General features: G+C 40.8%; 1 protein-coding gene across 1 annotated transcript in view; it reads right to left on the reverse strand.

The window, feature by feature from the left end:
* HPSE2 (heparanase 2 (inactive)) overlaps positions 1 to 13,586 on the reverse strand; it is a 771,963-nt gene that overhangs the window by 18,366 nt on the left and 740,011 nt on the right. Inside the window, exons 10-11 of the mRNA XM_077125704.1 lie at positions 13,353 to 13,498; positions 6,681 to 6,827 (exon numbers count right to left, since the gene is read on the reverse strand). Coding sequence (XP_076981819.1) covers positions 6,681 to 6,827; positions 13,353 to 13,498 — 293 coding nt within the window. The remainder of the gene's footprint in view (positions 1 to 6,680; positions 6,828 to 13,352; positions 13,499 to 13,586) is intronic.

The following is a 13,586-nucleotide window of genomic DNA, read 5'->3' on the forward strand; positions in this document are numbered from 1 at the left end:
GGATCTAATGGAGGAAACTTCTTAAACTGTAAGAACCATTGCAAATTTTTTCATCTACAAAGTCACCTTGTAGGTACTGCAGAACTTTGAAGGCATGGTTTAATTTCACAAGCACTAACTGAAATGACCCCAGAAAAATAGAGATATTGGAAACAGCAGAGATACATCTGGACAAACAGCTAAAAAAAAATCCAGGCACTAACTAGTACTAGCAGTATAGATCTTAAACAATAAGATATCTTGAGTCTGCTGGGATAAATGGAGGACTGGCCCTTTGGTCTCAGAAAAAAGGTCTTCAGATTTTGTTTTTGAGTGTATGAGTAAGAAATCTTGGCATAAAATTCCTGGGTTAAGATTTTCCCCAAAGCTCCTTTTACAATGTCTTTCCGTAACCGGAAACGAAATGTGGTAGTTCCAGTTATTATTAGTGAGGGGTTGTGGTGGGTCAGGTGGTAGCCCGTTCAGCCCTCAGGACTTTTCACATTAGCCAAGCTCTGAATCCAGAGATGAAGTATGATAACGCAGTCTGTTCCAATAAAGTCATGAAGATATTTTTAAAGTCTTAGCACCTGGAAGTTAACTTGAGTATTTTCAGAACCATTCTCTTTGGCTAATATCAAATAACACCTCTCCAAAGGCCTGCAGTTAGATGCCAGTGCTTTGTTTGATACAGGATTTAATGAGAGTGAAATCAAAGCAAAAGTGATATCCCATAGAGACAGAAAAAACGAACAGTATGTGGAAAAGAAAAAGATGTTCATTACTTCACAGATTAGGCAAAAAGATTCTTGGTTCATAGGAGCCTTGAGATTCTTGCAGCTAAAGTCATGGAGAGGCCCCTGCAGATATTGGATTTAAACATTTAATATGGAAACCATTAGCCCCAAAGCAGAAATACTCTGCATCCCTATTATGGCATTATCCACAGGCTGCTTCCTTTTGGTTGTTTGTTTCTAACAATAGACATGAGCTCTTGAGGGCAGACTTCTCAGAAACATCCTCCCACTCTCAAACACCCCACATCAAATAGCTCCTGAAGGCCAGATGATGGGACGGCCTGGCATGAGGAAGTAAAGATCATGGGACATTCTGATCTAAGCATTCACGATCAGACTTTCCTTCCTGATTTTCTACTATGGAATTCCTGCGTTCTTAAAAATTATAAGACCACAATTTACCTACAATTTACTCAGCTTAACTACTTCAGGAGAGAATTCTGAAGAGGAATAAGTTATGCCTGTTATAAAGTAGGAGTTCAGAAAAAGTTGATAAATGGTTGAATGAATAATTTGCCAGTTTCCTTGGGAAGTCTCCCCTGTCACCATCTTTCTCGGAGAAATGTCCTCCTGAGGGCAGGCTGCATCAGCTGAAGGGATGCTGGCAGTGCCTGTGGATATGGGTCCAGAATATAATCTATTGACATTGATTTTTATAGACCACAAATTAAACCAATGTACAGTCCTGGTATTTAGTAATCCCCATGTTAGAGAAGAGCATGGAAGAAGGAGAAGGGGATTCCCCAGTTTTGCTGAGAACAAAATTTACTTTTCATAAATTCTGTGACTGGGAGACAGAGAGTCTTAGAAGAGCTCAGAGAAGGACTTTTAATAAAGGTCTGAAATTAGGACTTGTGAAGAAAAGTTAATGAAATTGGGCTGAGTTAGCTTGATGGAGAGAATACTTCTGGGTAAACCGATATTCTTCAAATGTATTCTTTATATAAAGAGCATGAGATGAAATGAACACAGACAGCATCATGGCAGAGTTCTGTTATCCATACTGTATATCTGTCAATACCTATTTATAATTTTTTTGTAATACTGGGGTGTAGGGGTAGCACAGTGTTAAAGAAAATACGCTGGATTAGGAGGAAGGACAACTGGAGGCTAGGTACTTTCTAGCTTCTATTACTTTATCACTTACTAGTTATGTGACTCTTGAATAAATCATTAATGCCTTGAGACTCAGTTTTTTATACCCAAAAATGGTAGGGAGAGAAGAACTTATTCTATTTGATTCATAGTGTTGTTCAGAAGGTCAAATGAGATAATGGCTATTGAAGATCTTTGCTATCTATAATGTCCCACCCACAGGTGCAGTGGGCCCCAGTGTTCTTATAAAATTCAGTGTTCAGACAATATTGCAATTGTGGCCACTCTTTCCCCAGAGGTCCAATGTAGGGTCTCCCCTGAGCCGGATGTCATTTCTACTCCAGGATTCTTAGCATTTGTCGGTTCCCTCAGGTCAATGTGTCAGAACAGAACAGCCCATGTGTTGAAATGGTTTCCCGTTTTCTAATTTTTGGATTGTTTTCCCTCCAAATGGATTCAAATAAGACACATAGGGGAGAACACTGGGATTTGACCAAGCACCTATTCTGGTTTGATGTTTCTCTGAAAAAACAAAAGCTCTTGTGAAATGATATACGTTGACTTGTTTGGTCCAACTTCATGTTGCTGTCCGTTTTTTGGAAAGGCATTGTAGATATTTATGTCTCAGACAGAATTGATTATCTGAGGGGCCATGTTTATTGATTTGTGATCACATGAGACATTAGGGTAGATTCTTTTCTTTCATGGGAGAGCTGCCCCTTAGGTGCTCTTCTCCTTGATGTACCAGAATGGAAGTGTTGTGTTGGGAGTGATTGGGGTCATCTTCCTCCCAGAAAGAGGAAAAACCAGAGAACATAATAGGGGAGGGACTAACAGAATGAGGTTTTCTGAAAACAAAACAAACAAAAAACCTAGTCAGGTTACCACCTCTCCCTCTTCTGGCACAGTCTTTTACGTTCTTTTAGAGGCTTGAAGAAGCTTCTTTACTGGTGAACACAGAGACCACTGGCTCCAGGAGGGAAGTGGAGTCAGGGAAAAGGGGTTTAGAAGAGAATAATAGAGATGTAGAATTCGATGGGAAATGGTGGTGATCTTTTACCTTAACTTCCCCCTGGGGGTAAGGAATCCTAGAGCACTTCTGAAATGGCCATTCACACTCACAACTTTTTGAGAAAGCCTGACTTCAGTCAGACCAGACAAGCCTTTGGAAATGAGAACAAGTTGAGGTGAAATCTCTCTCTTTTAAATTCTGTTCTATTTTGGAGTATTCTAGGTCAGATCTCTTTTCTTTTGCTTAGCAGTCCTTTGAATATTTGAAGAAGGTCCTCATGACTGACCTTACTTTTTTTCCCTGGATGAAATCTCCTCATTTCCTTCAATCATTTCTTAATATATATTCCAGACCCAGAATGTTCTTCTCTTGGATATATTGCAGTTTTCTAAAAGTTTGCCTTTTCTTATCCTAACCACCTTTCATCTGCTTCCTAGAAGGAGAATAATCTCTTATATAAGGAGTTGAGACTTGACTAGTGGATCTTCTGGGTGGTTCATTCACTGTAATGGAAAACAGGAACCTTCTTTGTGAACTTGGATGCCTAGATCATGCCTGATTAGTGGCCTCCCAGTAGGTTTCTAGTGCGATACCTGACCTACCTTAGCCCTGAGTTCACATGGTGTCTGAGTATGGAGATACCCTTTCAGAGATTTCACATCTTCTGAGCCCTGATGGCAATTCTAAGAGCATGAGAATTACCACACTTCTAACCAATCAAAAGGTTTGCTGGGATCACCCTACTTTTGAGGCCACAGGTTAAAATACCTTACTTGCTCTATATCTTTTCATGGTTCCTGCAGATAGTAGCGATTACAGTTTCCCCTGCCCCCAGAGCTTCCTGTGCCTAATCTGAGCTTCAGGCTGAAGCAAAGAATTAGCAGACTGAGAATAGAGTCTGGCCCCAGAGGCTTATAAAAGAGAGAAAGAGACACCAAAGTCTGAAATCACTTCCTAACATTTCCTTTCATTCTTTTCTGTATAGTCTGCTGCACCCAAACAACACCCTTCCTGTGAGACCCCATCCAGAACCTCTTGCTTTTGTTTAGTAATTACTGAACAGAGCACTGGATGCTGCACCACACATGTACCTGACAGGGTCCCTCCCTGGAAGTTTATAGTCCAAGATGGCACAGCACAGGGCCAGAGTCATTGAAATACAGAAGAGGAGAGGTGTAAAGTTAGCAGTAGTTTACAGGAGAGGAACAGATTCAGAGAAGTGAGTGAAGAGACCAAAGATACATAGTGAATTAGTGGCAGGATTAGGGCTAAAATCAGTTCTCTTGACTTCTAGTACAAAACTCTCTGTAATAAAACATATGTAAAATCACATGTGTGTATCTGTATTTATAGTTATATATGTAGGTGTATGCCTGAGTATAAGGAATTTAAATTTATAGAAGGCTTTCTTTCACTTGATTCTTATAAAATCCCATTTGACAGATAAGGAAATCAAGGTTTATTATCTCACACAAATAAGTCAGGTCTTCTGACTCCAGCTCCACTGTGCTTCCAATTGCATGATATTATCCCTGACTTGATCTCAGTAGGTGTTACCAAATCCCTCTTTAGGCCCCCGGCAGAATGAAATTTTCTCTGTCCCTGTCCCTTTCCTACATTCTCAACAAAGCTTTAATACATCTCCTCACCAATATGGTGACAAGGTAAGGTATAAGACAGCATATGGAAACCTATAGCATATCAATAACTTGTGAGAGTGACTTCAGTCACTCATAAGGACATGGCCAAGTATGGCTGGGTTCAAATAATAGAGGAGCAATCCTGGAGGCAGGGACACAGAGATGAGATAAATAGGCTTGAAGGCCTTTGGTTGCTGGGTAAATGAGTTCATAAAAATGATGCACTCTTTAACTACCATCTCCTCATGTTTCAGGGTTTTGCTTTTATGTTGTTCTTATCATGTCTTTTAATCATAATTTTCACAAATGTCTTGTCAACATACTATCTCAAAAATCTGAGAAGACTCCACTTTTGAAGAGCATGCTTAGGAGAGCAGTTGTTTCCCTCCTCTTCCTTAATAGGGTTCTGAGTTGAGGAAAAGGAAGGCAATGAACAACTAGGAACATCTACTATGTGGCAGGAAATGTACATGGGTCAATTCCTTCCCTCTTCTCCAGAGGAGAGCTTTTACAGATGAGCAAACTGAGCCTCATAGAAATTATGTAACTTGCCCAAGGACACACAGCCAGGAAGTGGCAGAGCAGGGATTGACACCTAGGCCTGTTAGACCAAAGTATTCGGCCAGTTCCTTCCACAGGGGGACATCATCTTCTTGACACTGGGCAGGTCAAGTGATTCAGCCATAAGCTCTTCTGTTCCAGAGGACCCTAACCTGTCACAATACATTCTGAAGAGTTAGCCCCAATACCAGATATAGATTAGCAGATCATTTCTGAATGGTAGCAGGAGCAGGAAACTGAAACCCACTCATGATCATCAGAAAATAAATCTAGATCGAAAATTTTAGAGCTGGAAGGGACCTGATCAATCAGATAGCAACATTTGAATTCTGCAGATGAGGAAACTGAGGCCAAGGGAAGTTAAGCATGTGCCCAAGTCAAACAATCAGTAAGTGGTGAAGCTGGGACCAGAACCAGGTCTACTGCTTAGGAGCACACCAGGAATTCAGCACACCAGTCATGAACTACCGGGAAGTGGAGCAAGCCCTTATACAGGTAGGACTGGGAAGAAAGAAAAGCAGAAGCAATGCACATGTAGGCAGAAAAAAGAGCCAGTATTTAAACCAAGACTGAAAATACAGATCTAGGGTGGGCTAAAGAAACTCCACAAGTGACTTCCCAGATTGTATTTTATTTCAATTGCACATACAGTTGGAAGCCAAATGCAAGCCACCAAAGTTGCAGTGAAACAGCAAACAATTATAGCACAGATTTTTGTTGGCAGCTGTGAGAGTGCAAGCCACCTGCTCCAAGTTTACAGCTTTGTTAAATTTGGTAAACATGAAAAATGAAATGGGAACGCCCCAGTCTGTATGGCAACCCATACCCTTCCTGAGAGGCTTTGTTTGGGGAATGGGGCTGGCATTGCCCTTAACCAGAGCATTCTCCTTGTGGCCTAGAGCTGCTTTCTGTTGGTAGAAAGCATGTCAATAGTCTCCAGCAGAGACTGAGGGAGGTGGAAAGTATCACAGAATCATATATTTATGGAGTTTGAAGGGACCAAGAGTCCTCAGGATATACCTTCTGTTTTAATGTTCAGATGAGGAAACAGACCCAGAGAGGTAATGTGTTCAAAGTTACATAGTTAGGGGAAGAATTGACCTGATCTCTGAATTTTCGAGTCTTAGTCCAGTGCTCCTTCCTCTAAACCCCACTAGGATTGTAGATGAACACAAACAGAGAGTCATAGCATTACTGAGTGTCATTACTGGAGGGAACTTGGTTCTCAACTTGAGTGTTTTGGGTTGTCAAGTTGTTGAGGGGCTGCTATTGGCATTTAGTAGACAGGGGCCAAAGATGCTAAATAGCTTGAAATGTGCCAAATAATCCTACATAATAAAGAACTGTCTTGCCCAAATACCAAGTGTGTCTCTGTTAAGAAAAACATTTTGTCCACCATTTTACTTTACATTGAGGAATCATTTATATCTGAGGATTTGACAAAGGTCCCAAAGGGTGTCAGTCTTCTGACTGCAGACCATTGATTATTCTAATTCATCCCACTGAGCTCTTGAGTGAATTAGTATTGACTCCAGCTCCCTCTGTCTCAACTCTGGCTGCACTTACTCCTGCAGCTATTTACAGGTCAACACTTACTTGGACTTCAGACCCTCCTGTCCATAGGGCTGCAGCAGATACTGGTGCACCAGCTTGTCCCTGAGAGTTCCAGCCAGTTTGATTTTCTTTCTTGATCGGTGCAGGTTGATGATAAAAAGGGTAATGGATCCACGAACATAGTTGTGGCTGAAATCCAGAGAGAGCGAAATGGAAAAGATGGAAGCAAATTGGTCAGTTAGATGCTCCTTAATAATTTACAGACAGATTGCATGAAGCAGGACTATGCCAGAAAAGGGCACTTATTTTATGGTTCTTGGCCACCACAGACCTTCAAAGACAAGAAAGTCTTGCTATTGTGGTTCCCTGCAAAGAAGATACCCACTTCCTATAAAGTATCTTTTGTTTTTGTTTAAATTTATTGTAATGATTTTAGAAAACATAATGATATATTTTTCTGAATATGGAAGTAAATCATTCTGATCACAAAGAAAAGGAAAAATATGGAGAAAAACAAAGAAAAGGAAAATTCTCCGTAACTCTAGAAACCTGAGATAGACACTATTAACACTTTAGTTAACACCCTTCTTTTTCAGTAGTTTTTAGTTTATTAAGTTGGCAAATATTTATTAGGAACTTTGACATATACATATATATTACTTATCTTTACATAGTTGGGAACACCTTGTTGGCACAGCTTGTTTTTACTTAATGACAACTTAAACATGTTCTCATGTGACTAAGTATTCTTCTAACTACTTGTAGAAGAATGCTAAATTCTCCACTCAGAAATGTACCATAATTTATTTAACTAATCCCCTAATTTTGGAGACTTATGCTGTTTTCAGTTATATATTATGTGGTTGAGAACTTCAATGTACATAAACTTTTGGCACATCAGGATTAATTCTGCTGAATGAAGTCCTAGAAGTTGGAATCATTAGGTCAAAGAGAATGCATATTGTATTATTTCTAGCCAAATTTTGTGGTTTATTCCTAGCGGTGCCCCTACTTGTGGGAAGATTTTGTATCCCTGCTCTGTTGCACATGATTGTTTTGGCTAATGAAAGTGGGTGGACATGTTAACCCCCCTGGGCTGAAACTTTAAGAGTTAGCCCATGTTTTGCCCTCTCTTTTTCCCTCTGCCTGGAGACGGATAGAGGCTGCTCTGGATCCTGGAATGAAGACAGTGCAAACAGAGCTATAGTCAAGACATGATGCATAAGTAGTGTGAATGAGAAATAAATTTTCTTATTTGAAAGCCATGGAGACTTTGGGACCCTTCCTTGTCACCACCTCACCTATCCTGACTGATATTAAATAATTAATTTTATTTTAAAAATTGAGGTAGAATATACATAATATGAAAATTATTTTAACATGATATACACTTTTTGATGAATACTAATATTAACTCTCCCAAAAAACTTGTACAGTTTTCTCCCAGAAGCTATGTATATGCCCATTTCCTTATATCCTTAAGAACACTGGGTATTAAGCTTTCAATGTCGACTTGACAGATGGAAATGGGATTTCAATGTATTAATTTGTATTTTTAAAATTCGTATTGAGGTTCAGCATTTTTTCATTTGCCTGTTTGTCATTTTCATTTTCTCTTTTGTGAACTGCCTGTTCATGTCCTTTGCCCATTTTTCTTTTGATTTGTAAAACTATTGAAGGTAGCAATCCTTTGCAAATATATTGCAAATTTTTGGCCAGTTTTCTTTGACCATTTCAATTTGTTCACACTGTTCACTCATGTATAAAAGTTAAAAATTTTGATATCATGAAATTTATTGAGCTTTTTTATTTCTGCTTTTTATGTTTTACCTACTCATGATTATAAAATCATTCACTATTTTGGAATGTTTTTAAACTAGCACAAAATGTTCAGAACACTGGAAGAACTATATGCCTATATGTAAGAGCCTTTCAGCATGTATCAACAAAACTATAATGATTTCCTTCTCTCTCTAAGAAAAAATAAGACTTTGTTTCTAAGGGGTCCCTTAGGGCCCCATCTGGATGGGTTAATGAGAGGAAACAGACCCCGCCTTCAAAGGAGGAGTTCAGAGAAATTCTAAGTCAACTTTGCCGAGGGGGAAACATCATTTTTCAGCAGAAATAGCACCCTTTAGCTTCTGGGTCACTCATCTCTGCTTTCAAAGGTGCTAATTAACACCTGAGTGACCAAAGGCAAGTCAGTCTAATAACTTGGTGTTTTTTTTTTTGTTTTTTTTTTTAGTACAGTTTCCAGGGCTCATTCCTGGAGACACAATAGATTTAATAATTTTGAGATGGGGCCCTGGCAATATGTATTTAAAAAACACCTTTTCAGGATATTTGATAGATGTGTTTGGTTTTTGGGAACCACTTGCCTGGAGCAATCCATTATGGTTATGAGATGAACTCCCAAAATATATCCTGCTGGCTGTGCATCAAATGATTTTTCTTGCATTTGAAGGAGGGCACATTATTGAGTCTTTTTGGATGCCTGCATTTAGTGATTAAATGACTCTCGTATCTGGTTCTACTTCTTCCAGTCCCTATTCTTAACCCCCTACAGCATGTGAGCTAGCTTTTCCAGCCAAATGACTTAGGTCAGAAGAGAATACCAATTTATTTGAGCAGACTTATGTCATAAGAGCGCTGAAGAAATGCCTGTAGCCTGTCTCAACTATAGAACATGGACTATATTCCATTGGTGGGCTTTAAGCTCTGCTAACTATGTACAAACTTGAGGTAGACTCCATTAACAACAGGTATTTCAAGCTTCAGAATATGAATAAGAGTAGCTACGGATGGACAACCATTTTGCCAGACTGCAGTAAACCCTTTTGCTAACTACCATCAAAGAGTTGTCTTAAAGTTCAGCAGTGGAGGAGGAGAAAGCCATGTGCTTGCATTTATGAGTTTCTCCTCCGCAGAGCTGGGGCAGAATGAGCCCTCGGAGACTGAGGAGGAGAAGGGTGGGATGTGGGGAACTAGCGAGTGGGAGGGAGACCTGAAGTCACAGCATTGCTGCAGGGAAAGCTGTCTTTTCAAGCTGCTTGGCAATGGTCTGATTCTCCTTTACACAGGAGACAAATCAGTACCGAAAGCCAACCAGGGGTTCAACAGTCAGAAGCTCTCACAGAACTCAGGGAGCCTCTTCAGGTAGTAATTGACTTGAAGACTGCATCAGCCACCTTTCTCCTTGCCTTAACTTAGTGGCTAAGTCAAGCAGAGGCTCCTTGGCTGAGAAGACACGTTCCTGGCTGGGGAATGCCATAGTAACTTGAAAGTACTTTGTTGAGAATCCATATTCCTGAGGAATATATATGCTCTACCCACAGAAAAATAATCTTGGAGGAGTATCTGTTCTCTAAGAAGATGGGATCTGAAGACTTGACCTGCAAGCAATTGCTGACTTTCTGAAGTTGTCAAGTTCAGGTGGCCTTTGGTTATCTTGGTGATCGTACCTTATGGGGAGAAAATGTCTAGGTAGAACACCTGTCTGTTATCTCCTTCACTCATAGTGAGACTTTTTCACATGCAGAGAATACCTGTATCTGAAGTGCATCTTTTCTGGCTCTTCTTTTCATATGACAAATCTGTGTTGCCACGGGAGGAGAAGGAAGTGAGTCAGGGAAGGGAGGCTGGAATTGGAACTTCCTAGATGTAAGAGGTGGAGGATGTCATATGGGAGGGTACGGCTTGAATTCCAGATAGAAAATACTCCCGGTCTGGAAATGTCTCCAGTGAAGCTGGGAGACTGGGAAGGTAAGGGAGGGTGATTCTTTGGAATCTATGGATATTCCTAGTGAAAATCAATGTGCTTGAAAACTGGGTTGGTCCATTGTCTCCAAATCTAATTCAAAGATTTTGGGTTCGGTAAAAGTAGGACATGTTTTGCCAAACATTTTTTTCCCCTTAATTTCAAAGCCCCTGTGTATTTTAAGGGAAATTTAATCCACATGTTTGCGATTCATTTACACTTAACTCATCAAAATATTGTTTTGTAAGAGCCATGTGATGTCCAAGAAGCATCAGGAACCTTCTTTTTTTGTTTTTAATGAGTCCTTAAAAAAACTGTTTCTGAAAAACAGAAAGTCATATTTTGCCAATAGTAAATGAACTTGAACCCCAAAGGCTAAATTCTGCTTCAATATCCACCAGGTTCCAATTGGTTCCGAATTTAGCTAAGGAGTTCAGCTCCACAGCAGAAACATACATTGTCTCAGTAGTTTATAAAAGGAAGGTTTCCCAGTCAAAACTTGTTTGTTCTCTAAACAAGAAGCTCTAGGGTGAGAGCTGCTTTTCTGCCAGTCTCCTAATTTGTTAACTCTAAAACAGAAAGCAGAAAGGCACCTGTTGGCATTAGTGTGAGTATCTAGCTTTTTCTCCTAAATCAATTATGAGGCCGCTGTCTCCTAGATCACAGAGGACCCACAATGCAAAAAGGCTGCCATGAAACAGGGCAAGACTGTCAGGGAGATGTAGAAGGATTTCCCGTAGTGAACAAGAAATTGAGCTGAGTGACCTCTAAGGGCTCTTTCTAAAGGTAGAATTTTTTGCATCATTAATATTGCTATTTGCATATGTAGAACTTTCAATTCATCATAATAATATAAATACAAATATTTGTCACAGTGCTTGGCAAATAGCAAATGTTCAATAGACACTGGAGTGCAGTTGTTGTTTTAGTAGATATTTTCTTTGTTGTCCTACTAGCAAGTTCATACTTTCTCACCTAATCCTTATTTTAACCACAGACGTATATTTTCAGAGTATTGTTCAAGATTGAATAGTATGAAGTTAAAATATCTGTTATGGGTATTGGCCACAAATAAACTAAGTGCATGAGTAGTGCTTCTTTATGATGGTTGTAGAGTTTGTGGGGGCACACACAGGGCACGTGACTTCCTTGTGCCTACCTCTCTGGGGGCACCTAATACTTGCTGAACTGGAGAAGAACCAGTCAGTTCAGTGCATGTGCTATGGGCTTTCTTTTGGGATCTAATAAGAACAAAAAGACCCTCTTCCCTAATTATTGTCATTACCGTAGTGTGTGGAATAGGTTAATGAAGTCTTTTTTTCTTTTCTTTCTTCTTTCACTAGGAAGAGGGAGAAGCAGTACTGAGAAGAACAGCAGCACTATTTCCTCACAGAGGTTCTAGAGTGACTCCCCATAGAAAGTAGAGAAGAGCTGGTGATGTAGAGAAAGAAGTCGTACCCTGATGGCTTCAGTAACTTGTCTGAGGTCTCAAGCTAGTGAATGGAAGAACTCAACCACTTCATCATACCACTTCCTCCTGGCTGATGTGGTGATATCAAAAGGGAAGAGAGCTATCATTGTCAGTCAACAATAACATCTTGACGTCTTATTTCTACATTCATTCATTCACTAAATATTTATGGAGGCCTTCTTCATTCCAGGCACTATATCAGACACCGAGAATACAAAAATGAATGAGATACTGGCCCTAAGTTCATGGTAGACTCAGAATATTAGCGACAACTTCCCACAAGAACATCAAAGACGATTAGGGGGAAATTTGGAATGAGGCTTTGCGCCGAGCTGTCAGTGAAGGCACCAAAGTCCTGCTTAGCCCATGGCTACAGGCAATATTTTGCTGGGTCCTCATACCCGTAGTATATAGGCCACAGACTTATGTGCTTTCCAACAGGGACAGAAGGTGCCAAGAGTTGGTTTTTTCTCTGGAGGCTGGGGTCCACCTTTTGGGTGGTTACCTCAGGCCAGGGAAGAGACAAGGAGTACAATGTTTCCTTGTATGGTGATCAGATAACTCCAGGCTAAGGCCATAAAGCAGTCACTCTCTGTCAGGTATTCCAGTGAGCTTCCTGTTGAGCAAAAAGGATGTTGAAAGCCTCCTGGCCTTTGCCCAAACCAGCCTCCCTTCATCCACAATAGGCACTTGTGTCTGCAGACAAGACAACTGGGCCCCCGGTCCCCCTCTACTCAGAGTGTTTCTTTGAAAAATCTTATCATGATAAATTAATTGGCTTGGCTCCTCTCTCATCAAGGAAGGCAAAGGAGCGTCTGCTGTAACCTGACCACTCAGAGCTCTTTGTACTCCCCACTACCCTTGATCAGCCTCTGATGGGTCTTGAGCTGAATGAAGGCCTGGCTAGAGGCACTTACTTACCTCACCCCCCACCCCACCCCACCCTACCCCACCCCATGTTTTCTCTGCATTTAAGAGAAAGAGTTCTCTTTTCCAGGACTGCTTAGCTGCCCCTTAAACAGGAGAGGCATTGGTCCACGGTGAGGTTTGAAATGGTGTAGCTCTCCATCCGCAGCCTTAGAAATGTAGACTTATTTCCTCAAGTTCTGCTCGTGAATCATGTGAATAGGTTTTGTACCTCTCACTTTGTAAAGCCTCTCGTTTTATTGGTAGAGAGAAAATGCTAACTAAAAATTTGTTGGATGAATAAATAAATGAACAAAAAAGTCATGTATTTTAGAAACTGTTTATGAATACATCCTGTACATATGAGAAGGGGGTTTCACTCGGAGCAAAGGCTAATTTATCAGAGATCATCTGAAACCCTGCGGAGGGCAGGTACAGTGATCCTGGAAGCAGTTTTCAACTAAGGAAGATTAGTGACCAGAGCTAAGTCCTGAAGGGATTCCTGAAGGGATCCCTAAAGGGTTAGAAGCCTGAAGCCCCTCGACAGTGGTCTTTCTGTGACATCTGTCTGAAGACTTACTTGTGGTGGTTTGTGCAGTGAGCATAAATCCTTAGTTTGTCCCGGATCACTCGGCCTGGCCGCGGCTTCCGCTGGAGCCCAGCCACATGCACGGCCAAGACTTTGGGGCCGATGAGACGCTTGTAAAGGAGAGAGAGCCAGTAGTCCTGAGGAGAAGAGAGGGACGGTCAGAGAGAGCACATGGCCAGGTGCTCTGAGCAACACAGCCAGCCAGACAGACATAAGCCAGAGGAC

This window comes from Tamandua tetradactyla, chromosome 13 (genome assembly GCF_023851605.1).
Source record: "Tamandua tetradactyla isolate mTamTet1 chromosome 13, mTamTet1.pri, whole genome shotgun sequence".
Taxonomy (NCBI): Eukaryota; Metazoa; Chordata; class Mammalia; order Pilosa; family Myrmecophagidae; genus Tamandua; species Tamandua tetradactyla.